The sequence below is a fragment of the Dermacentor albipictus genome, chromosome 1 (assembly GCF_038994185.2).
Source record: "Dermacentor albipictus isolate Rhodes 1998 colony chromosome 1, USDA_Dalb.pri_finalv2, whole genome shotgun sequence".
NCBI classification, from domain to species: Eukaryota; Metazoa; Arthropoda; class Arachnida; order Ixodida; family Ixodidae; genus Dermacentor; species Dermacentor albipictus.
In genome coordinates this window covers 10,518,410-10,545,903 of record NC_091821.1, presented here as the reverse complement: position 1 = coordinate 10,545,903, position 27,494 = coordinate 10,518,410, and the positions used below count along the sequence as shown (strand labels likewise).

Genomic DNA, 27,494 nt, shown 5'->3' with positions numbered 1-27,494 from the left:
GAAGCGAAATTATAAGCGGCTAAAGTGGTGAAAGATGTAATTGCAGCATCACTAGTTCACATGACAACCACTTTGGCTGCCTCCCTGGCAGAGCTGTGAAAATGAAGTATGTCTAAGAGTGTTGTGTTTGGCAATAACCTGGTTCCATTGAAAAAAGTTATTCTGTATTGGTAATTCTATGTGAACATCCAACCAAGAATTGTTCATTTAATTGATGTTTCATTGCTCATGTGGTAGCAACATAATCTAAGCAAGCTATTTTCTGTTTCCTACATAGTAATTTTTTGCATAGCAAAAACCTTTTGCTGCCAAAGTGGTGCAGCTCATGATAGATGCAGTGTGCCGCTTCTTGCACAGTCTGGCAGTCTCGGTGCACATGATGAACACATGAGGCTCATTTATAGTCTCTTACTGACATTGATGATGCTTTTCATAGTAACCTATACGTAGACATTGAAAAAGCACAAGAAAGAAAAGGCAAGATCCACTTTGGTGTGAGAGGACATGTCTACATTGAAATAGTCCTCTCTCTCAGCTACCTACCTCCTTGAATGTGTCTTGTGCCATTCACGTCCCTATCATTTTTAGTGTCTATATTTATTTGCACACATTTTTGGAGACCCTGAAATGTGCTTGGAACCTCTCCCTATGTTCAATTCAATTGTCGTCTTTCATTACTCCTGTTGCATTGAGGTGCTTAAAGTGAAAGCCATTATTGGTTGGTTTCCTTTATGTGATGTTCATAATTGCACAATAATAAGAAATAAACTAAAAAGGTGCAGCAATGTATGCATGACTGGTCGAGTCTTTGAGGTGTTGCTTATGCCATGCTGGGTATTAGCATATAAATGTGTGAAGGATAAATTCTTAAGTGCACACAAGGCACGTGATGGTTGCCTTCTGCTGAAACTAGGAAGGGAGGTAAAATTGGACTTTCAACGTTGGCCTCTTTAACCTTTTACATATCTTAAGCTGCACTCAGCTCGTCGACACACTTTTACCAATAGCTGTTTTCTATACTTGTGGTGGCTCAGTGGCTAGAATGTTACGCTACATTCTGAGGCAGCAGGTTCATTTCGAAATTGTGGCAGCTGCATTCTGATGAGCTCAGCCTACAAAAATACTTGTGTACTAAGGTTTGGGTGCACATTTAAGAGCACCAGGTGGTTGAAAATAATCCAGATCCTCCCACTCTCATGGCCCCTGTGCTGCTTTTGAACGTTACACCTCGTCAGTCCCACAGACCTTTGCTTTTTTTTTTTTTGCCCACTTCCTCTGACATGCGACTGTTCATTCTTGTTGGTAGCATCAGCTCCTCTGATCACATCTGAGTGCAGGTTGAGTCAACACACTGGCAACTTCATAGTGCCCTCTAAAGGTAGCAGATATGCAGTTTTTTTGCCTCTTCACAAACTGACTTGTTTTCTCGCCATTTGTATATTTGTTAGGTTATGTAGAGAAGTAACTGAACATGGCACATGAAACAACGGCATTTAAAATAATATATCCTGAAGCATTCTACTTTTCTTTCTAAGTAGTGGTTCCAGGTGGGATTATGAACCTTAAAAATTAGAGGCATATGCTGCTATCTTTGGCTACTATAGTGAAATGGGACAAAACCTGTGTACTTAGTAATTGACAAAAAATTAACAGTTTTGCCCAAAAGGCAAAGTGTTGATAGCGATAGTAAAGTATTAGACAACTACAGAAAGTAAGATTTGTAGTTTTAGTGGCCGTAAAATTGCAGCAAACATTCGCTTACTAATCAAATTAACAAACATGTGGTGCGATGCACACACAAGCAAACATGAACAGATCTCACTCAATGACTGTGAACGCTCGCTGTTAGTGTGCTGGTGTGATGAAGAGCGGTAGCAGTGGTGAATGAATTCCCCGTTGTACTACCTCTTGCTTCAGTGCGTCTCCGAAACTTGAAATTACGTGACCTCCAACTCTAGGCGCATGGGAAAACAGCACAAACGAAGCCACCAGCCATCTCAGCGACCTAGTGTTTGCACCTGCTGCAGATTAACTCCAGAATAGGGCGCATGGGCCACGCATACGCTCAGCCACACCATGTGCAACAGCCTCACTTGAAGAGGCGCATGTTCACTTGCCCCCCCCCCCCCCCCCCCCCCAGTGCATGCTTGATGACGTTACCACACGCTCACTCCTCTTGCATGCACTTGATCACATGATCACCAACATTGGCCACAAAAAGGCAGCATGCATCAAGCCACCATCCTTCCCAGCTCACCCTCACACGATTTCTCTCGCACCCACAGGATATGATGCTTGGGTAGTCTTACTGCACTTGTACTTTATGTGGAACACCATGGCGATGCCAAGGGTGTAAATTTCCCTTGAGGGTCCATATAATTGCTATTGCAATAAAATGAAATGAGATCATTGTCACTGTGGTTGAGTCACTGCTGTCATGTCAGTGCACGAGTTAAGTTGCATGCTGCTGCCACTGCAGCTTCTAACATGAGCCATCAAGGGCAGTTATCCAAGCTACCTTGCCTTACTAATGATTCATATCAAGGGCTAGGTTCACCATCAAGGGCATGTTGTGAGTGAAGTTGGAGCTGGCAGGAAACTGCACATTTTACAGTTCCATTTTCCGATGCTCGACTGTGAGAAGGCAGGTGGGGTTTCCCAAGGCAAGAAAGTTTGGATACCCCTGTTTCAGGTCACCCATTGGTAGAATCCACTCCTTGTTGTCGGTGGTCTCTTTCTGCCAAGGGTGTGTTTTGTGTGTCGTATCGTGGGTTTTGCATTCTCATATGAGATTGAACATAAATGTATAATATTTCGTTTAGTGGCTATGACAAATATCAAATCACCAAAATAAATTTGTTTTGCATGGGCATTCAAACAGTGAGATCATTCAGTTTAGTCTCTTTACACACCTTGAAAAAGTTGTTTTGAGGCACTTGGTCACCTCCTGGAAGCATTTATAACATTTCAAAGCATGCACACTGTCTCTGTTAATTTAAAATTTTACGTATATTTTTTTTTATTTGAAGGTGATGGATTTTATGTGGCTGCTGCTGGAGCGAGTGCTAACCACTGCCTTGCTCACATTCGCTCTGTTGTACAAGATCACAAGTTCAATGTTTCTATTGTGGATGAGTCTGAAGCGATGGGGATGCTCAGCATACAAGGTCCAAAAAGGTTTGCATCTTTCCTACCATAGTGTGCACACTGCGCTTTGCAGCACACTTCAATACAGGACAGTTTTAGGTACCATATTGTGGGCCCTGATGTCCAAATATTTTTATCTGTTGTACAATTAACAAGTAAGAATTTTTGGTGAACATCTGTGCTGGTTTACTAGCACTCCACCAAAGCTGAGTGCTCTGTTGAGAGGGATTAACTCTTTCCTTACCAGACCCAAGAAAATGAATGAATTTGATTGACAGCTTTTTTAAAGATTGTTAAACATTATCATGGGAAATATTCCACAAGAAATGCCATTCACTGTATGGAATGAAGGCTGCACTTTAACTTTTGGTAAGATTTGGCAATTTTTAGCGGATTGGGAAGCCTTAAAGAAAAAGGAACTACGACAGGAGGTATTGACAAAACTGGTCTCCAGGGCTCCTAGCACTTCCGCAATAAAATGATGCGAAATTTCAACTTTGGTCAACTTGGCTACGTAATTTTGAAATGACAGCACCAGTGAAGAGACAGAAGCTTCTGTCATGTTGTCTAATTTTACACTTCATCTAAGTGCATGCTTAGGAGTGTTTGTTGTTATTATTATTGTGTTCAGCTGATATAAAATACAATTTTATTGCTTCCTGCAGTGGGTTGCCTTTACTCATTAGCATTTCAACAGCATATGTACAACTTACAAGAAATCCTTCTTGTTGTGTGGAGCGTTCACTCACACAAGAGCACACTTGATTTCAGACCAACTTTCCATACGGGCTTGACTAGCATTCTGATCTCTTGCTTTCTGAACACTGCCTGTCTTTATTCTTTACTCATTATTTAGTCTTTCATCATCATCATCATCAGCCTGGTTACGCCCACTGCAGGGCAAAGGCCTCTCCCATACTTCTCCAACAACCCCAGTCATGTACTAATTGTGGCCATGCCGTGCCTGCAAACTTCCTAATCTCATCCGCCGACCTAACTTTCTGCCGCCCTCTGCTACGCTTCCCTTCCCTTGGAATCCATTCCGTAACCCTTAATGACCATCGGTTATCTTCCCTCCTCATTACATGTCCTGCCCATGCCCATTTATTTTTCTTGATTTCAACTAAGATGTCATTAACTCGCGTTTGTTCTCTCACCCAATCTGCTCTTTTCTTATCCCTCAACGTTACACCTATCATTCTTCTTTCCATAGCTCGTTGCGTCGTCCTCAATTTGAGTAGAACCCTTTTCGTAAGCCTCCAGGTTTCTGCCCCGTAGGTGAGTACTGGTAAGACACAGCTATTATATACTTTTCTCTTGAGGGATAACGGCAACCTGCTGTTCATGATCTGAGAATGCCTGCCAAACGCACCCCAGCCCATTCTTATTCTTCTGATTATTTCCGTCTCATGATCCGGATCCGCCGTCACTACCTGCCCTAAGTAGATGTATTCCCTTACGACTTCCAGTGCCTCGCTGCCTATTGTAAATTGCTGTTCTCTTCCGAGACTATTAAGCATTACTTTAGTTTTCTGCAGATTAATTTTTAGACCCACTCTTCTGCTTTGCCTCTCCAGGTCAGTGAGCATGCATTGCAATTGGTCCCCTGAGTTACTTAGCAAGGCAATATCATCAGCAAATCGCAAGTTACTAAGGTATTCTCCATTGACTTTTATCCCCAATTCTTCCCAATCCAGGTCTCTGAATAACTCCTGTAAACACGCTGTGAATAGCATTGGAGATATCGTATCTCCCTGCCTGACGCCTTTCTTTATTGGGATTTTGTTGCTTGCTTTATGGAGGACTACGGTGGCTGTGGAGCCGCTATAGATATCTTTCAGTATATTTACATACGGCTCATCTACACCCTGATTCCGTAATGCCTCCTTGACTGCTGAGGTTTCGACAGAATCAAACGCTTTCTCGTAATCAATGAAAGCTATATATAAGGGTTGGTTATATTCCGCACATTTCTTTATCACCTGATTGATAGTGTGAATGTGATCTATTCTTGAGTAGCCTTTACGGAATCCTGCCTGGTCCTTTGCTTGACAGAAGTCTAAGGTGTTCCTTATTCTATTTGCGATTACCTTAGTAAATAGTTTGTAGACAACGGACAGTAAGCTGATCGGTCTATAATTTTTCAAGTCTTTGGCGTCCCCTTTCTTATGGATTAGGATGATGTTAGCGTTCTTCCAAGATTCCGGTACGCTCGAGGTCATGAGGCATTGCGTATACAGGGTGGCCAGTTTCTCTAGAACAATCTGTCCACCATCCTTCAACAAATATGCTGTTACCTGATCCTCCCCAGCTGCCTTCCCCCTTTGCATATCTCCCAAGGCTTTCTTTACTTCTTCCGGCGTTACCTTTGGTATTTCAAATACCTCTAGACTATTCTCTCTTCCATTATCGTCGTGGATGCCACTGGTACTGTATAAATCTCTATAGAACTCCTCAGCCACTTGAACTATCTCATCCATATTAGTAATGATATTGCCGGCTTTGTCTCTTAACGCATACATCTGATTCTTGCCAATTCCTAGTTTTTTCTTCACTGCTTTTAGGCTTCCTCCGTTCCTGAGAGCATGTTCAATTTTATCCATATTATACTTCCTTATGTCAGCTGTCTTACGCTTGTTGATTAACTTCGAAAGTTCTGCCAGTTCTATTCAAGCTGTAGGGTTACATGCTTTCAAACATTGGCGTTTCTTGATCAGATCTTTCGTCTCCTGCGATAGTTTGCTGGTATCCTGCCTAATGTAGTTACCACCGACTTCCATTGCACACTCCTTAATGATGCCCACAAGATTATCGTTCATTGTTTCAACACTAAGGTCCTCTTCCTGAGTTAAAGCCGAATACCTGTTCTGTAGCTTGATCTGGAATTCCTCTATTTTCCCTCTTACCGCTAACTCATTAATCGGCTTCTTATGTACCAGTTTCTTCCGTTCCCTCCTCAGGTCTAGGCTAATTCGAGTTCTTACCATCCTGTGGCCACTGCAGCGCACCTTGCTGAGCACGTCCACATCTTGTATGATGCCAAGGTTAGCGCAGAGTATGAAGTCTATTTCATTTCTACTCTCGCCGTTCGGGCTCCTCCACGTCCACTTTCGGCTATCCCGCTTGCGGAAGAAGGTATTCATTATTCTCATATTATTCTGTTCCTCAAACTCTACTAATAACTCTCCCCTGCTATTCCTAGTTCCTATGCCATATTCCCCCACTGCCTTGTCTCCAGCCTGCTTCTTACCTACCTTGGCATTAAAGTCGCCCATTAGTATGGTGTATTTAGTTTTCACTCTACCCATCGCCGATTCCACGTCTTCATAGAAGCTTTCGACTTCCTGGTCGTCATGACTGGATGTAGGGGCGTAGACCTGTACAATCTTCATTTTGTACCTCTTATAAAGTTTCACAACAAGACCTGCCACCCTCTTGTTAATGCTATAGAATTCCTGTATATTACCAGCTATATTCTTATTAATCAGGAATCCGACTCCTAGTTCTCTTCTCTCCGCTAAGCCCCGGTAGCACAGGACGTGCCCGCTTTTTAGCACTGTATATGCTTCTTTTGGCCTCCTAACTTCACTGAGCCCTGTTATATCCCATTTACTGCCCTCTAATTCCTCCAATAGCACTGCTAGACTCGCCTCACTAGATAACGTTCTAGCGTTAAACGTTGCCAGGTTCATATTCCAATGGCGGCCTGTCCGGAGCCACTGATTCTTAGCACCCTCTGCTGCGTCGCAGGTCTGACCGCCGCCGTGGTCAGTTGCTTCGCAGCTTTAGTCTTTATTATTATTTATTATTTAGTCTTTAGTCTTTAGTCTTTATTTATTACTGTACAATAGTGTGCAGCACTGTACAGCCCCATCACGGCTGTTCAGAGCGCAGAAGCGATGCATGTCCAAGACCGTTAGTACTGCCTGCCGGAGGAAGCTGGAACGAGATAGTCATTCCCGAGTATGCACTTCCAGGTGAACAAAGCTTTGCCATTGGTTGTCATATTCGTGTGCTTTGCGCAGCTCTCCTTTTCTGATTATTCTACCTGATGACATGGGGAGCCAGGATAGGCACCAGGTGGCAGGAATGATTCTTTATCAGTTCACTTCCGGGCACTACAACACAACCGCTCATCACGCAACAACAACAACAAAACATGCTCGTGCATCCTGTCATCGGGCAAGATTATCAGAACAGGGGGCCAGTGCAAGGGGCATGGCTTTGAGCGTGAGTAGCAAATCCCTGCCCGCCTGGCAGCACATACTCAGCTTGCTCTAGTCAGTGGCGCCAAATGTCTCGAAAGTAAATCACTCTTGCACTCTAGACAGTCAGGATGGGGGCTGTATATTACTGTACAGAAGGCTCGAGCCTTCCCCAACTTGACACCCATTGTTTTGAGAGCCTAAAGAATGCAGAAATAAAATTCAATTCAATTATGGGGTTTTACGTGCCAAAAACACTTTCTGATTATGAGGCATGCTGTAATGGAGGACTCCGGAAATTTCGACCACCCGGGGTTTTTTAACGTTCACCTAAATCTAAGTACACCGGTGTTTTCGCATTTCGCCCCCATTGAAATGCGGCCGCCGTAGCCGGGATTCGATCCCGTGACCTCATGCTCAGCAGCCCAACACCATAGCCACTGAGCAACCATGGCGGGTTGCAGAAATAAAAGAGCCAGGGTTTTGAACAATAGGCACATACATACTAATTTTCACATTTACGAGGCCAAGACTTTCTTGTATAGCATGTGTGACTAATATGACTCTGGGTGACTATGACTAATATTTAGGCCATGAAATTTGCATATTACTTGTTCACATTTTCTAATTTAAGACAAGTTGGAAAAGAGAAGCAAGGTGCATATCTTGTGTAGTATTTTATATTTTTTTACTCTCAGTACTGTTAGTGAAAATCACAACTTATTCTTCAAAGTTTTGCTTCTTTGAAATTGGTCTGAATAAGTCCGATCCAGATTGAAATTCTCACCTGATCAAAAGTGCACTGTGTGGCACCTGTATTAGGTGTTACCTTACTTCAGTATTATTATAAATAATTAATGTATTGTTGTATAAGAATGTGTCTGGCACTTTCTATTGTAACAGAAATTTCTTTATCAGTTCACATAATCTCATTGGCAGGAGCACGGGTTGGTTACCCTAAATTACTGATGGCTTTGTCTACGATATGTTCTCATGCCTAGTTAGCTCCAAGTTAGGGTGTGTGCGGCTGTGCTCAGCCGTACCATGCACAGCTGTGGCCAGAGTAGAAGAGGAGGATCCCGTTATCCTGCTCCCCTTCCCCATTGGCACTGAGCCCCCCTCTCCACCCGCCTATCTCTTTATGTTTGACATCTACGCACTGCTACTAACTTATCCTTGATAGCTAGGCATAACGCACATCTCGTCGACTTTCTGAATCACCATAACTGTGCATTGATGTCGTTTGTTGAAGGTGCCTACCCTCCAGCTTATTTTGCTTGCTTGTGTTTTACACTTATCTTCTTTCTTTCTGTTTTGTTATAACTATGCAGTTCCTTCATATTTTTCCTCTGTTCCCTTCTAAACTGCTCTGCTGTTAAACCTTCCTGTTGTTTATTGGAACTCTGCAGTAACAGTAAAAATGAAAGAGGAACATTACTCGAAAATAGTTGTGAAAGAAGGTGCTAGCTAACCATATGTTGGCGTAGCAGAAACAGTCTTTTATTATGTGGTCTCTCCTTCAGAACTTGGAATGTACCTCCCTGCGCAGCTGTGGAACTTCCAGTTAAATCTCTGCTGCTTATACCTCTCATGTGCCAGATGTCACAACACAACTTGTACAAGAATGTAAAGAAAACTGTCACAGTTTCCGTTGAAAGGCAAAGCATTGATTGCACTTGCAAATTATTACACAGCTATAAAAAGCAAGGTTAGTAGCTTTATTAGCCTTATAAACCGCTGTAAACATTTGCCTACTAACTAAATTAACAAGCATAGTGTCACACGCGTGGAGGGAAACCTGAACACACCTCACTCAATGATTTCGGACACTTTCTATCAGAACACTGGTGTGATGAAGAGCAGCAGCAGTGGTCAGCGAATTGCCCTTCACGCTGCCTCTAACTTCAATGTGAACTAAGCGTGTGAGAACACAGCACACAGAAAGCCATCAGGTGGACCCACCACAGATTACCTATAACATAGGGCATGCCCAGCTGCACTCAGCCATGCCATGCACAGCCAGAGTAGAAGAGAATCTCCCTATTCCCTCCCTAGCACACACACACATCTCCCCCCTTCCCACATTACGCACACAAGATAAAGCCACCATCCTTCTCCGCTTACCCTTGCATGTTTTTCCTCACACCTACAGCATAAGGCGTGCAGCCGCAGTTTTATCACACTTGGACTTTATGCGGAACATCACCGTGATGTCGACGCTGGCAGCAGAAATTCCCATGGAGTGTCCATATAACTGCTATCACAATAAAACAGAGGTGCAAGCCTGAAACCCACTCCTGACAATAGAGGAAGGGAGTTCATCTCTCCCACATTCTTCTCTGAAAACTTAATGCACAAATGCACGTGTTATTGGCAGCAAAGTTGCATAGCTGTTTTCTGGAATTCTTGTAATGCAGAATATACAATCATGACCATATAAAGCTGACATATCATTCATATATATATCCCACCTATATGCATCCCATTTGCAGCCAGTTGATTTTTCATCCACTTTCATTTCCATTTATTTATGACTTCTTTAAGTCAATTAAGAACTGCAGATAATTTCCCCTGACCTGTCCTTGGTGTCATTGTCTGTTGGTTTCTTATGATATGACTAATAAATAGCGAGCCCCCTCGGATTCCTTTTTTTCTCGTTCACACACACATGCGCACGCATAGAGAAAGAGAGAGATACAGACAGAGTAGAGCCTCATTGATATGTTTTCCTGATGCCAACATTCGCAATTGAGAACACAAAAAATGACCCAGTAGAGTTACGGAAAACAAAATTTTACGGCACCAACGTTCAGTATGTTGCCAAACTGCGATCCTATGATACGTTTTCCGGCCACTAAATCCAATGTAAACAAGAAAATGCGCGAGACGGGTGCGATCGAGAACAGTATATAGCTGCCTGCTACGGCAGCTTCACCGCAATACTTACCCATCTCGCATAAAAACGCCGGCACGCACTGAGTTTCTCATTTCGGTACCAGCAAATCTCCAGGGTCGTCGCATGCGGCATTCACAGCTATCACCGCCAATTATATTGCGATAAACATCTTCTCCTATCTGTTTCACAATGTGTGGTTCCGCCAGAGGCGTAGTGCATGCTTTTAATAGGCGGTAACCGAAACATGCCACCATTCCCTGCTGCAGACTGTGATCGTATACGTTTTCTGGCTGCTAGATCCCATGTGAACAAGAAAAAAGTGCAAGGTGTGCGCGATCAAGAATGGTATATAGCTGGCCGTCTCACGTGAAAATGATGGCATGCCAGTTTCTTATTCCGGTACCAGCAAATCTCCACCCCAATCATTGCACCCTGCATCCACGGCTATTGCCACCAAACCTATTGCCATAAGCATCTTCACCTCTCTGTTTTACAGTGTGCGGTGCGCCGTGCCATTGACAGCATACTGCACACTTTTAGTGAGCGATAATCCAAACGCGCCGCCGTTCCCTACGGCAGGTGGTGCCATGTGGGCGTCATGTTTCGCTTTGGCGGCATCCGGTGTCGCCCACCAGCTCGATTTCATTCCAGTTTCCTGTCGCCATCTTAAAACACCACACAATAAGAAAACAAAATGCATCTCGTGCCACAATGATAGTTGAGTCTGCCAAATTTTTTTATTTACTTCAGATCGTACGTTTTCCCGATTGGTATGTTTTTCTCGTGTTTTTTTTCCATAACGTATCAACTAGGTTCTACTGTATTCATGATTTGACGAATAAAATTTGGGCCCCTCGGTTTCCTTTCTACTTGTTCATTATATATATATATATATATATATATGTACTGGCCACATAAATATATAACTCGGCTTGTTTGGTGGTAAATACGTTCAGATCTGTGGTGCCTTCCATGTAATACTAGTTGCATCATATTTTGAGACATAAAAGTGTGAGACTCAATCTTACATCGAATTACATGATGACCTGTTGTACTCTCTAGCTTTCATAGCATTGTCGGCTATGTAAAGATGGAGTATAGGGATTAGGGCCAGTATAATGTAAGGAGTCCTTTCGCACAGTTCTATTTCCTTTCATCGACCATTCATGGCCGGCTGATCCCAGTGATAATGCAGCCTAAGCACCACTCATACCACTGAAGAAACACAAAAAATTGAAATAGTATCGTGGCATTATCCCGGATTATCATACGTTGGACAGGGTGATGGCGTGATATGGTTCACTTGCACATGCATGCATATATGTATGTTATCCCACGCTAATATGCTGCCCTATCAAGTGCATGTTAGGCCAGATGTAAGTCTCATAACCTTGCAAAACATGATGTAATTATTACATGGAAGGCACCGCAGATCTGGACCTATTTATCACCAATGTAGTGAAGAACCATTTTCTTGAGTCCAGCGGCCACAGCACACTGCTTGTGCTCACAACCAAAACATTGGGCGTCGCATACAAGCACCACAAACGATACATGATTTGATGATGCCCTTAAATCCACTAGTTGTAGCTGTAATATATGAAGTAGTTATTCTGTAGAAAGCGTTGCTAGTGAAATAAAATTTCACTGTGAAATGTACAGAGCGAGACATCTATGACCACCCTTCTTGCTTAGCTTTGGCAGCATTGCCTGCTAGGTATGAAACTGAAAAATGTGGCTTTTCTTGAAAGAGCGTAGGTTAGGGCGTGTTGGTATTCCATAACTGAGGTTTTTAGCGCACAAAAAGGAACGAGAGATAGAGGCAGAGGTGTGTCCGCGTCTTGCCTCTGTCTCTTGTTTCTTTTTATGCGCTAAGAAACCTCAGTTATGGCTTTTCTGCGTAACTTGGTTGTTTAGTGGTTGAGCATGTTGCATATTGAAATGTGAGATTTGGAGGGAAAATAATGTCTCATTATAGTCGGAGCATGCTTCTGAGAAGAAAGTGAGATGTTCTCTCAGGCTGGTGGTTTTGGGAAAGAAATTTGACTTTTACTTGTATAAGTTTGCTAATTAACATATTATTACAAATACAGTGAAACCTTGTTAAACCATAGTTGGCCAGAGCTTGGAAAAAGTATGTACTAAACAGTAGTACTGCTTAAATGAAATAGTGTGAGATCGTCCACTTACCTCTCAAAAACGGAACTTAGAGAGAGAGCAGTGAGAGGGCAAAAACATGCAATAATTTATTCGCTTTGTGTGACAAAGGTCTGTTATTTTCGTTTGATGCCGCGGCAGCCTAGCAGCGAGGACAGCAGCCTCAAACTTACTGAAGCTGCGAGCCAGCTTTTCAGTCAGCCCCTCTTCTTGGCAAACACTCGCATGGCAGATTCCTCGTTGGCGTTGCATATTCTCGATGCACAGGTGCGGTAGCACTGCAGAAGTCGCTGGACGCCTTTTTCATTGCGGGGTGCTGTTCTCGTGACAACGATTTTATTCATGAGGCTGACATAACACGCAGCTTCTCTGCCACTGTTGGGCCTGAATCGCCTGTGCTGTCGCTTTCCGTGTCCTCATCACTGTCGTTAGGTGACATTTCGGCAACAGAGGCAACGATGGCAAAAAGTCCAGCCTCATAGCCAACATCTTTTCGCGGTCGCAGTAGCATTGCCAAGCAACCTGTTTGCATTCAAAATGCCACACGCCGTAGTCAACGGTAGATCTCTGTTGCGTGGCAGCGCCGACTTCTTCGTGCCATGTTCAACAGCATGAACAATGTCCAATTTTTCTTTTAAGCTGAGCACCTGGTGTTTTTTATCCGAGCTTCGGTATCACGCAAGTTCTTGACGCCCAAATGATGTTGATGTGGCTTCATGCGCAAACGCACAGGGCGCTTGGAGGCCGTTGTTGCGATCTCTGAGGCTTGTTGTTCTGACAGGCCGCCCGATGGGGACGATGCACCGCCGTGATTGCGCGACGAAAAATGGAAACGCTACATGTTGACCGACACGTACGCAAATAAGCTGGTATGGTTTACGCAGATACAAAACGCATTATGTTCAATGGCTGCTGAGTCGGGGATTTGACTTTACTACGTTTAAAACGAAACTACTGTTTAAGAGGATACGATTCAACAATGTTTTACTGTAGAAATGCACCTGCGTCCAGAATATCACTAATATGAACAACACATGCAATATGTTTTTGTATATGAAGAACACAGCTGTGCACAAGTTTTACAAGGCACCCTGCATACCTGCTGCATTATATGTTATTTTTGTTTAGTAGTCACCTTATAAATTAATTAAATGATATTAAAGCTCACACATGTTGACAGAAAAGGTTTCCTGGCTCTTCATAGCATGTTTATTTATTAGGGGCAGGTGAATATTCGAAGCTTTGAATATGAATTGAATAGTCCACACAAAATGATCACATTCATATTAAAAAATTATCTATTCTTTATTTTTGGCTATTGAAACAAGTAAAATATTTTGCAACAACCGAATGTTGAAATCAGGTTATTGTTCTGTCTGCTAAACAATGTATCGCAAATTATCCGAAGTGAAACAACGACAAAAGTTTTCGAAGCAATGCAAAAAACAAACGGATAAAGCAAGCTTCGTTTTCAATTCCATGGCGGAAGCCTGTATGATAATCTGTGATTTTTTGCTTGTGATTTTTTGCTTGTAAACACCATTTGGTGTTTTTTACACTTATGCCATGTTGCAGTTTTATCTTACGTGCTACAGTCAGTGATGTTTTCCTTGCAAAAGGCCCTTTTGCACACAGCACACAAGTCCTTCAGCAGCTTTTTCTTTCCTTTTCACCCTACTTCTGACTTTTTTTTCAACAACCATTTATTAGCATCTTCTTTGTAAGTGTTCTAGAAAGTCATACAGCAATATTTCATTCTTGGAAAGCGTATTTGCAACCAAGCTCTAAAGATATTGAGAGGCTATTTGCGCAGTACTTCTATAATAACAATTAGTGTCCTTGTGTTTACAACTGATCCTTTGTATGTGACAATTAACTCTTTCTTTTTTCACTGTGAGTACAAGTGTTGTACTTAGTTATGTCATAATAAATGTTCCCACTATAGGTACACGTGCCAGCCTTTGACTACTCAATATTCGATACTTACCATTTGTATTTGATATGTATTCGAAAAAGTTTATAATCGTCTACGTCTATTAATTGTCTCTGTATTAATGTAAGTAATTTCTTTTTGCAAGCTTGTTTTTTAAGATTTTTTATTGTGCTGAAATTTCAGAATAATTATCACTAAATGTCATGAGACGGCCATGCAGCTGCACTGCTGAAACATTTGGCCCCGTGAACTATTTGTTTGATCCACATTTTTGAAACTGCAGGCCCGTTTACAAAAATCACAAAAGTTAAGTCCTCACCAAAATGATGTGGCTGCACTATATGAAGAGCAAAATGAGAACAAGGTAAAAGTGGGAGCAAACGTTTCGACAAGTGGACTTGTCTTTTTCAAGGCCACATATGCTTTCATTGGCACAGTATACATACGTAGGATTCTGCTAAAGGGTAAAGGGGCACAGTATACATACGTAGGATTCTGCTAAAGGGTAAAGGGGGCACACATCTTGTGGAAGTGCACACAGATCGGTTCAGTATACGTAGAGGACAAGATAGAACCGGACCTTCTCGAGGAGCGATGGCTAAGCGCTCTGACTAGCTCAGAACTACACGACCAATTATGGGCTATCCAGCGGGCCCGGGCAGCGGTGGAAAGGCTATGCCTCACCGCACACAATGCCCGGGTGGCCTGAGCCTGGGCTGGCAACCTTGCAGGTCCTTTTTCCATTAAAGTTTTTTCCGTCCGTCCGTCCGTAAAGGGGGTAGGGCGGGTGGGCGAGGCAATGACTGAGGATGTGTTAGCAGCAAGGGCGTAGAATTGAAAGAAAGGTGTGCTATTCAATGTTGGTGGAGGAATGTGAAATAGCACCATGTATCAGCTGGTTGATGTGTCAATGTAGGTTCCTTTTTTCATGGAAGGGGCCTGGGCGATAGCGAGGGGGGGGGGATTATCTGCATATAGGATCTGCATATAGGTGCATATATATATATATATATATTGTCCCTGTGTGAGAGAGAGTAAAAAAAAAAAGTGGCAGAAAATGGTGCTCGTGGAAAAAATAATAAAATAGAATAAATATAGTATAAATAAAAGAACAAAAGAAAGGGAGGAAAGAAGAAAAAAAGAACAAAACACTAAGCAACCTAGTGAAAAGTGCTGTTGCCTATAGCTTGAAATTTGCCATAGTGAATAGATTCTAAAGGTCCCTTTGAAACGTTTATGCCTATTGGTGGCAATGTCTTGAACTAATGGATGAGGTATGATTCTCTGTATTTTCTGTCTTGCACAGAACAGAAATTTGACTATATGATGTAGAGTTTAAGTTCATCATAGTTATAACCTGGTTGGTTGAAATGCTTGGCAACGGCTATGGGAAGCTTTTTAGCTGTGTCTGCACAATGTCCGTTTAACCTTATGTTCATTAATTGACCCATTTCACCGATATATTGTTTCTTACAGAAGGAATTTTACATGCAGTTGATGTGTATGTGCATTTTCTTTGCTTCTTTTGCATGTCTTTCAGCCGTGAAATCTTGCAACCACTCACTGACACAGATCTTTCAAACACTTCTTTTCCCTTCTCCACGAACAACGTCATCAATTTTGCTGGGCACAAGGTAAGAACATTTGGTCTTGTCACATTATTTAATTAACAGCTAAATTAGTTGGTTACAGTGGTATTAGAACTTAGATAAACTGCCATCTGTTCCCTTTTTAGCATCCAATTGTTGTATCTTATTAAGGACACTCAGGCTCATTGCATTGAGGCATTTTGAAAACTCGAAGGAGCCATGGCACAAAATTTTTGAGCTTGTATATGGCATTGCATGTTGAACTGTACATGTCCCACAGCAAGTTGACAAAATTTGGGCACATTCGCTGTAGTAGAAAACTTGTGTTTGAATTTTTTTTATATTGCAGTTGAGCCATAATACGGTCTCTAGCCGTGCTGCAGTCTAGCAACGCTAGCTTAAATCACACCTCCCAGCAATGGCTCCCTCAGCCTAACGAAAATCTATCTCGGAGGCCATGCCTTTGTTCAGTGCAGGCATCAAAAGTGAATGCAGGAGTTGGAAATGTATCCTGGTCACCATGCATTGCTTCAGTTATGCATGTTTTCCTGGGTAGTCAGCCCAAGACAGTTTCTACAGATGTTTTCTGGTTTGTGCTTTTGTTGCACGAGTGGAAGAATTGTGACCACAATTCAATGGTGATGCCCTTGCTCTACCACTGGGTCCCAGACCATACGGAGCAAGATGTCTGATGTGGTTTTGAACTGTTTTGGAGCACATGACGGAGTTGTGGCCCCGGACTTCTTGACGTCACACAATCCATGCCAAAAAAGCAGTTGCCATGTCAGGGGGGAGGTGCTTAGAGGCAGCAATTTCAAATTTAAATTTCAAGTTAAAATGTTTGCCGAGGGCATAGTTTATTGTGTGTGTAACTATATTGACCTCTTTTTCTTTCAATTGCAATAATAAACTGAGAATAGTTGAACGACCGTGTCATGGCCCCTTTAAAAAACATGATACCAAAGTCATATCATAAGAAGCCAACAAACACTGACACAAAGGACAACATAGGGGAAATTACTTGTGCTTAATAAATGAAGTAAAGAAACGATAAATCAATGGAAATTAAAATGGATGAAAAAACAACTTGCCGCAGGTGGGAACCAAACCCCACTACCTTCGCATTTTGCATGCAATGCTCTACCAATTGAGCTACCACGGCGCCGTTTCTCCATCCACTTTCTTGGGTATTTATGTGTCTTAGTAGAACCCTGGTAGTGTTAGCCAGCGCCACCACTCACAGACCTTGGCAGCGGACGTGGAACGTCCTTTTTGGTTGAAGGCAGCTGCCAATAAACCCACACATGCTACCTGAAGGCATCAATGTTGCCGGATTCGAGACCCTCGTTATTCGAGACCCTTGGTTAATCCCCTTTCTTCTCATGATACCGCAGAGTAGTTATGAGTGAATAGCTGCAAAAGAACATGGGAAGTATTTTCTTGTTTCCAGGATTTATTTGGGCAATGTATTTTTCTCTTTCCTTTTTCTGGTTTTCGTATGACTTGTTTAATTACTTCACAGGACGATTGCACCCATATGAGAACACACATTTACCATGGTGTTGGAGGCTTTTGTTGATCTTACCATTACTAGAAAAGTGTGTGTCACCATCCTCTCTTTGAAGTTTCAACACCAACCTTTCTGAAGCTGTTATGCCCACCTTCAGCCATGATTTTGATATGTCAGTGCGTGCAGCTGATTGCAAAATCATTCGTCACACAGTGCGAAAAAATCATTCTGTGAACAAACTTTTTTATTTTCTACCCTCATTCACAGCCTAAGCATTTGTATAAACATATCATTTTTTAGAAAGTATTTTTTGCTTTGATCACTGACTACTCTACGCAATGTTGCATTCCTCTTGGTGAAATGTTTGCCACACTTTATCAAGGAGGTTCTTCAAAATGATCGAATATTGAACCTGTTACAAGATCAATGTCCAAATGTCATGTCATCTCTGATCTTTGTCAAAGGGTACATTTTTAAACTGTTTGGTGTCACCTTAGTTACTTAAGGCTCATATGTTTGAATCATAAAATTTATTTTGCTTCAACACATTTTTGGGATTTCACAAACAAAATTAACTGAAATGTGCACATTTCATAGTAAATCCAGGTGACATTTATGGGGCTATACAGCACTGTACCTAGCATAGAGTCACCACATATCTCAAACTTCATTATTAGCCTTGGTAAGTTGGGTAGTGCCGTTGCACATGTGATGTCAGCTGGGAGGTTCCACTGCTGTGATATGTGCATAATCGCTCCATGAAGGTTGTTTGACGTGGGCTACAAGTTTTTAAAACAGCTCGGTAGGTTTGTACTATAGTGCAGGAAATATTATAGCAACCAGCCGCGGTGGCCACGGTGGCATTGGCTATGGTGTTGTGCTGTTGAACACAAGGTTGTGGGTCCAATTCCCAGCCACAGTGGTCACATTCTAATGGGGACAGATTGTAAAAACATTTGTGTACTGTGCACTGGGTGCACATTGAAGAACGTCAGGTGGTCCTAGTTAATTTAGAGCCACCTGCTATGACATCTTTCAAAGCCAGTGTGTCACTTTGGTTTGTTAAACTCCAATCAATCGATCGATCGATCGATCAATCAATCAATCAATCAATCAATCAATCAATCAATCAATCAATCAATCAATTAATCAATCAATCAGTATTCATGTACACTGTAGTTTGTTTGACTGACATGTTGAGCTTGCTGCTGCTGTTGCTGTTGTACATAGTCAACCTGTGATTGCTGTAAAGTTGATTGAAATAAGAAGTCGGTTTAAATGTCTCATTGCTGTGTTCCAACACTCTGCAAGTTTGAAAAAAATATCTTGGAACATTATTCAAGTTCTTATTTTATAACTGCTTCAAATGACCCTACTTATAAAAGCAAGCTTGCTTGGTATACACATTTGCTTCTTCTTAAGCTTCCTTAAACCTGGTTTCGGCAGCTGTGTTTGACAATGGGGAGACTGAATTACCTTCGTGCATTGCGAAGTATGGTAGTATCACTATACAGAGGAAATGATGCTCTAGCTATGTGTGGAGTTCCAATGTTCTGTCAATTAATAAAAAATTGTGCCCACTTTTGCATTGCTTTTATGCAGCCCTTGTAATTCAGCTCAGATAAGTAAGCCAGTCCTTGTCTTTCTCATTCAGCCAATGTGCATCAAAACTATTGTGTTTAGAGATGAAAGAACAGGGTACGTATGTGAAAACTCAATTAAATGAAGAGGATTACGTGGTAAAGGCTAGTTCAATGGAGATCATATGTTAACCAATAAAAGAAACTATTGTCACCTATATAAGTAGCTTTCTTTCTCTGTCATTCTTTAAAATTTATAGTGCTGGAAGTTCCCAAAAGAGAGAGAGAAAAAAAAAAGGACATGTTTTTGTTTGATTTGTTGTAGCAGATGTCATATTTCAGCAGATGTGAATATTCATGACAGACTACACTTTTTCATTCATCTTTTCCATTTGTGCTGTCTGTCATGGATGCTGTCATTGACACAAAATATGAAATGGAGGCTTAATAAGTGTGGCATTTTTGAAGATTGTTTCTGTTTTAAATAAAATATACCATAAATTTACATCGAGCTCACTTTGTATATTTCAGGTCCGAGCCATACGTTTGACATTTGTGGGTGAAATGGGTTGGGAGCTGCATATTCCATCAGCATCATGTGTTCCTGTTTATACAGCCATTGTCCAAGCAGGCAAGGCTTTTGGCCTTGTGAATGCTGGGTACCGAGCCATTGACTCGTTAAGCATGGAGAAAGGTAAGAGCTGTAACTTTGCCTCTCGTGGTTTCTGTTTAACTGTTATGCGTAACTGTTAACTGATAGCGGCACTTGTAGTTATTGTAGCAGAAATCACTTGCTATACTCGCGGACAACTTTCTGTGGCTATGAAGGGAAAGCTACGGGCTAATGGCTGCTGCACGTGTTACCGCGCCAAGTACTCCAGCAGCGTTTGACAGTGCCTTTGGTTGCTCGGAACAGACGCTGAATCAATGCAGCTTCCACGTGCGATGGTTTCGCATTTCCTCAGATGTGGAAGGGAAAAGCTGCAAAATAAGGAAACCTTTACACTCAACAGTGTGTTTGTCTTATTTAGCTGTTGCTAGTGAGGTGCTTATGTTTTCTCTTCCTCAGCCTAAACTAATGTGCATTAAAACGTGGGACTTTTTCAGATGCACTCTCACTTGTGCGCGCTTTGGCTCCGTAGCTTTCCCTTCATAGCAAGATTAAGGATTAAGGTTAAAAAGATTAAGAGGAAAAATTGACAGTTTGAAACTCTTATGTGTTGTGTTGAGAGCTTGATATGCTTTGAGAGCTTGATACACTGTCAAAAGCTTATCAAGCTCACACCATCGTCTGCTTCTTCATGCTGAGGTGAGAGCCGAAGTCAGGAGTAGAGGCCTGATGGAAAATGAAAAGCAGCATTTTTGTTTTACATATCTTCAAATGTTGACGAGCACTCTGAAGATTGTTGATACTATTCCTTATGTTAAGGCATTGGCCTTCCCTAGGCTTCTAGACCAGGGAACCTTGTGACATGATGTAAAGCCAATCAAAGGGATCTTGTAGTTGTCATAGGACACTGCCTACTATTCCACACCGTCGCTGACTCAGCATTTGAGCTGGGAGAGGCTGTATAGCACCACATGCTATGTCTCGGCATGCGAGATGGTGAGGACATGCGGATGGTGAGGGACAGTGGGGAAGCTAGGCTCGCTGTCCCAGTGTGTAAGGGGCAGTTCGCAGTGCAGCAAGTTCACCGAAACGGGGAGACGCTTTTACAAGCATTCTTATCACTCCTGAGTGGCCTGGTGAAAAGCTACTGCAGACAGCAGGTTGCTCTTCCTGCAACAATCAGAATAGCTGACTCTTCCCTTCTATGTGTGTATAAAATGAATGGACTTTTCAAGGCTCATTTTTTCTAGTGAAGCTTCCAGGAAGCTATCATGGAGGCTTTGAGAATCACCTTGACACCACAGTCTTAGTGCCGGGCTTTGCAGACTAATCTGCCCTTGCGGAATGCAGCCTGTTTGTAGCAGTTCCCTGAAAAAAGTCTCATAGCGATGATGCTGGCACAGGTCCTGAAGTGGAACACCATTCTTGATAGTTTCTTGTTCATCAGAGAGGTGAAAAAACAAGGGTTGTGCCTCGAATACAAAAATAAAGGTGGCGCAGCAATCTTGGGTACAATTCAATCCACATGTAATAATGGGCATTGTGTACTTCCATTGTATGGTGAAAGTGTGTATTATTAGTTTAGATAAAACAGTGTTGGTTACAGCAATCATATTTAATTCTGACTACATCGTCTTTGTGAATAAACTTATATCTCTGACAGATATCTACATGTAAGCACTTACTACACTGCAACTAATTTAACTCTTGAATCAAGACTTCGATCTGTTAAGCAGAAATATTACTGCCTATTGGAATCTGAGGAATATTGAAAAATATTTTTGTCGAGGCTGAAGAAACACATCATGGACTCGTTTTATGTGAAGTCATTGTTAATGTTTCCATCATTGCCTGTAGATTTTACCACGCACTGCTACAAAGAACTGTCAGCAAGGTTCCCTCTTGGTTCTTAAAACAACATTTCCACTAGATGGCCTCAGCCACCATCCAAGTTTGTTTCAGCAATACATATCTCATCTTCAATCGAGATGCATGCGAGAATTTGGCACCACCACATATGCCTCAATCTTGATAATGTGTTTGACCCTGTGTTAGAAGCTCTTGACTACATGACTTTGGATATCTTTGAGTGACCACAATGGCTCTTGCTACAGAACTTAAACAAGCATTTAGGTGGGAATCATTGGTGTCATTTTTCAAACACCTTAACTCTCCAGCCAAGTGCTAAATTTACGGTTGAAGAAGAAACCATTAGGCATTTTATTCCTGCTTTCTTCTTTTCTTTTTTATGTGTGTGAAAGTTTGCCCTGCAGTATAATACATTTGGTGCTTGCGAGTTATATAAACATCTATAGTTTGCTATTTTTGAACACACTCTTGATGGCCTCATCACAGTCATGTGCGGAAATGTACTGTGGTCATACCACTGTTCAGATATGTAGTATTTTGCTTATGATTGAGAGGAGAAAGAATTAGAAAGAGTGAAGAAAAAAAGACCTGAAAAAGAAGGAGTCGTAACTTTGCCCCATAATGTGTAGCAGTGACATGTTAGTCACTGCAATATTATGCACAGGAACTCTTGCACTGTTTCACGTAATAACGGTTGGAGCAAACATTTGCAGATATGCGTGTGCGATCTTTCAAGGAAGAAAAGACAAAAAAGTCACAGGACTGTACACAGCACAGTCACAGTGAAGCTGGAGGAGTGACTCCATAGGAGCTCTATTTTTGGCAGCAAGCACTAGAGGGTCTTTGCGGCGAAGTCTCTCTGCAGTGTCTTTTAGGACAACGATCTGAACTATTCACCTGGCATTGACGGCGAGCTGTAGCTTGTGCTGCTTTTTGCACAGCGGTCTGTTGAGCTCGACGTTGCCTGGTTGCAGCCGCGCACGTAGCTCCACGACTCACTTCTTCAGCAGCGGTTCGTACCTTGCGAGGAAGAGAAATAATGTGTACTGAAGAGCAAACACAGGTATCCAAACTATGCAGAGCATATGTCGCGTCCCTTAACCCGTGCCATGATACCATGCTGTTGTTAAAGATCATGATGATTTAGTGGCATCCCTTTTGAAACAGGGTGGTGACAAATAGTCACCTAGCTTGTTTGAGTTGAGCAGATCCAACTACATGTTGGGACACTTTGTGGGATACAATGCAACTGCAATGCAAAGTTTGCATGTATCAACGCTATGTGGCACGGCACGCATGTCACATTGCGTGACAAATGGCTCGATACAATGCTAATGATGATGATTTATTGGCATTCTCTTTGTAATGGGATGGTGACAAGCAGTTACCTAGCCTGTTTAATTTAGTCAGGTATCCTATACATGTTTTTCATCCTATCATTTTTGTATACATATCCTCAATATTTTTTTTGCTCAAACCTTCTCTATCTACCATGTGCCACTACCTATGCAACAGCTACATGGCGTGCCACCTGGTATAATAATATGCAACTGGAATATAAAGTGTGCACCTATCAATGCTACCTGGTGCTCATCTCACATCGCAAGTGGCACAATACGATGCTAATGACCTTTTGACATAATAACCTAATGACCTAATACCTTTTGAAATGGGGCAGTTACAAACAGTCACCTAGCCTGCTTGATTTAATCAGGTATGCCATGCGTGTTTTTCATTATTGCAACTTTTTTAGAGTGCAGCTCTTCCTTCGTTAATCTTTGGCATGCCTTGGCGTTGTACCTTGTAACCGAGCGAACGAGCACTGCAAAAGGTGAAAGCAGCGAACGTGGAGAGCAGCGGGAGATGAAAGAGAGCACAAGGAGGAAAGCAGAGGAGGAGGCTATAGTGAAAACATGAGGTGGAAAGTGGAGGAAGAGCGGACGGGAGACGGCCTGCACATGCGCTAAGTTGCCGGTGGCCAAAGGATCCGCAGCCACGTGGGCGATCTCATCTGTGCTTCCAAAGGGGGCCAGGGTGGCGTGAGGTGGGGAAGGCTATGCTCGTCAGTGGCATCAGCTGCTGAGGTCACTCTGCGGTACCAGCGTGTGTGGCAGGGATCACTGCTCCTGCAATGGGCGATGGCGAAGGCTCGATGCGACGCTCCCTTGGGTGGTGTCACCACTGACACTGGTGGTGCGATCACCCTGCGACAAAGAGCTGCTCTCATCATTTGTGGAACGAAAGTGCAAGAAGAAAAGCGTAGTGCCACACAAGACGGGCTGTGCAGCGACGATGGCTACGATATGGCGCCAGAGTAGCACGCGTCGTCTGTATTATTTGGATCTTGCTATTGAGTGCAGGAGTTGGTTGACGTTGAGGTGGACTTTGAGAATAGAAGGTTTATTTCCATTATGTACAGGACTGGAAACAGGTAAAATAACAGTAAGGAGTCACCGATGGCCGGCAGTAAATCGTACGCCGTAGCCTGCGGCAAGATGAATGTCTCTCTCTTCCCGATGGTTCTCTGGCTTATAACTCCTTCAGTCTGTCTAGATCAAGTCATTTTCATCCAATCGTCAAGCTCGTGCAGGTGTCATGTTCATCCAGTCGTAGGGCTCGTGCAAGTGGAGTCATGTTTGGCGAATGGGGACACTCTATGGGCTGTATTCTTCTATGGCTGCCTCCGTCCGGCGTTTCCTCCTCGGTAGAAGACGCTCAGCTGGAGGGGACGGGTTATCCTTGAACGACCTTCCAGTGCTGCAGGGTCAACTACCTCGAACCGTGCTGGCTTCCAGTTGCTATTTCAGGAAACGTCACTCAGGGGGCGGTACACAAGAGCGGGATAGCGAACCTGTCTGGTGGGTCTGGTAGCATGGTCAACACGCACCTGGTGCTCACCATAACTGAAATGCAACGGTGAGTGGTTCCGTTCGGAGAACTTGACCGATGCTAATTAATGGTCCATATCTAACAGTGTGGAAACAAAGCACTACATGGGCAGATGTCTGTCTGCAGCGGCTGCTGTGAATCGTGCCCACACGTCACCCACACACTGCCTCTCACGATCTCCTGATTGGCAAGGCAGTCGCGTCACACTTCGCTCCATTTGCAATATGCCACATGAGACAGATTGTCTGCGCCAGCTACGCAACTCTCAGCATTCTCTTCCCGATATAAACCATGTGCTTATATAATCGTATTAGAAACTATTGACATGCGAAATGAAAACACATATAGAGCTATGGTGAAATTTCGCATTAGGGAGTATCGTAATCGTCAGTGAATTTTATACATCTCCATAATCATCTCTTTCTTCCTCAAGATTTCCCTGTCTACCTTGTACCACTACCTATGCAACTGCTACATGGCGTGCCACCTGGTGTAATAATGTACAACTGCAATGCAAAGGGTGCACATATAGACGCCATGTGACACACATGTGACATCGCACGTCTTCTTGCACGCTAGGATGCGTCTATAGGGCATATTTCTGCTGCAAGCTGGCAAGCGCAGGCATGACTCAGTGGTAGAGTAGCTGGCCCCCGCGCAGTGGGCCCACGTTCGATCCCGGTAGGAACTGGGCATGTTTTTTTTTCTCATTCATGCCGATAGCTGTGACAGACACAAGCGGCAGTAGTGGACAACATCGCCAGCAGAAACGGCTATTGAAATGAGCCCGTAACAGCTTATGCTGTAAACACTTTAGTCAATGATGTCTCTGGCACAAGTTGTCTTCATCTGTGTGGGTAGTGCTTTTTGGTAGTGGTGAAGTGGAGAGTCACGATTCTTACTCCTCTTTCCTTTGTTGTACCTTTCACTTATTGCAAATTAGCTTCATTTGTATTCTTTCACCTTGGCGCTGGTATATAAATAAGCTGCAGAGCATGGCAGCAGCCACTCATATTATAGAGTTCTCTTGAGGCCAGGCACAACATTGTCCAAGCATACTGTTCTTTGCTGTGATATCGGTGGAGTGACTGAGAACAGGCGCGTAGCCAGGATTTTTTAGGGGATGGTTCCATTATTCTCTGTTAAGTTTCGCATGCTTGGGGCATAATAATACCACTATTACCTTGAGCAGGCCCTTGGTCTGCCTGAAGGCGTGTACCATCCTGTATTTGCTTGTCTGAGGCAGGTGTTTGAAGGATATGTTCAAAGGCTATGTGCCAGCCATAAAGTGGAGTAGGACACCAGTCGGAAAAGTTTCAGTAGGGAGGGGGGCTGCAGCTTGGTCAGCCCCCCTCCCCTTGGCTGCACCACTGATCGAGAGGTATAATTTTCGACTGGCAGTTTTTGAGTTCAGAGTTCGAATCTTCGCGAGGCACTGTGAGTTTTTCTTTGTTTCGTTATAAAATTCTGACAAAGCACTTTCGGGTTCTGCCGACGGATACCAGCAGTACCGACGGACATCAAATGACTAGGGGAGTGAGCCCACGACAGCTATTAATGTAAACAAAACAAAAAATGGTTATCCCAACACCTCTGCACTACACAATGCTGTTTTGCCAAGCCTTTAATGATAGAGCTTCAAACAAATTGTGATGAGTACCTATCCTCTGTGCGCTCTCAGTAATAAGTGAAGCATTTGTGAAAGTGCACACAGTGTACTATTGAAGTTGTGTGCATGCAGTAGGGTGGACAGTTGGGCTAATTGATTTCATCAATGGGGAACTGTAACCTTGTGGTTGCCCAGTCATATGGGTATTCGTAGAGCTAAAAGTGACTCTAAGAGAATGAACATTCATAGTTCGCCTAAAAGTTCAATACGTAGCATTGCTGTACTAGTACTTTCTGCTTAAGAACATTGATTATCTCAATGCAGTAGGTGTCTTTTACCTTTGCCAGTGCAACCAGCAGCAGAACACATTTCTAGACCCATGCATGTACTTCGCAGTCAGAACAGATAGCTTGACCCATGGAGGAAAGAAGCACCAGCAGCATAAATTCAAATGTGAATGAGTCGATTACAACTGGAAGTCGTCCTTGAGAGTCTACGTTTGTCTGCATTTGCAGAAATGACATAATTCAGGCTTTAAAATGTACATTTTGGAATATATCATGATTAGAAACTGCTCACAGAGTGCTTGATTGCATGTCGCACTCCCTTATAATTACATGTAAGAGGTCTTCTGATCTCTTTTTCTACAGTTAGTGTTTAAATTTATGCCAGTGGTATGCAGCGTGACCACACTTCACCTCATGCACAGAACTGGCACTTGCAGCGTCTGCAGCTGCATCACAATTACGAGACAGTCTACCTCAGGCTAGAACATATAACGGGTGCAAAATAGTTGCTAGAGCTCGAAATGAAAACGAGTGTTAAAGACCGCATTATTGGGAATGGCAGACATTAGGAAACTGGCTATATAGAATTTCTACTCCAAGAATATTTTTGCGCTAACAATACACTTAATTTTTCCTTCCTCCTGCAAGCTATTTGTGACTGGAATGCATTAGCCTAGACGGTGGTTGCACAGCCCACTGTTCACAAATTTGTTGAATGTGCTGGCCAAACTATCCTGTCAGCAATATTATTGTCTTTATCGTTTTACTTACCAGGCATAATAAAAATCTGTGATGTGAAATTGTGGATGATGTTATCAATTTTATCTCATGTGCTTGTCTCTCATTTTTAAAGCGAAGCTTTCTTTGTCTCTTCCTTCGACTTTCTCACTGCTGCTAGCATAAGCCTTCCATTTCTAAATTGTTCCAAGGCCATCGTTCAGTGAACTGAAACATGTTTAGGAATAAAATTAACCTACCGTCAAGTAAAATGGCGGAGCCTTAATTTTGCAGCAACTCCAAACTGCACAAGCTGTTGTCAGATCCAGGTCACGTACCGTCACCCTTTACAAGTGCCTGAACAGCGAAAATAAGTGTCCACCTTCTTGCAACATCCTTCTAATTGGATACCCACCTCTGCCTAAATTGTTTTTTTTTTAAAGCTGGGTGCACAATGATCGGGGTAAAGTGAATATAGTTATATATGCGTTCGTAA

General features: G+C 42.8%; 1 protein-coding gene across 6 annotated transcripts in view; it reads left to right on the top strand.

The window, feature by feature from the left end:
- Sardh (Sarcosine dehydrogenase) overlaps nucleotides 1-27,494 on the top strand; it is a 156,922-nt gene that overhangs the window by 66,599 nt on the left and 62,829 nt on the right. For all 6 annotated transcript variants that reach the window (XM_070539006.1, XM_070538997.1, XM_070538999.1 and 3 more), the window contains exons 15-17: nucleotides 3,030-3,177; nucleotides 15,879-15,972; nucleotides 19,549-19,711. In XM_070539006.1, the coding sequence (XP_070395107.1) occupies nucleotides 3,030-3,177; nucleotides 15,879-15,972; nucleotides 19,549-19,711 (405 nt within the window). The remainder of the gene's footprint in view (nucleotides 1-3,029; nucleotides 3,178-15,878; nucleotides 15,973-19,548; nucleotides 19,712-27,494) is intronic.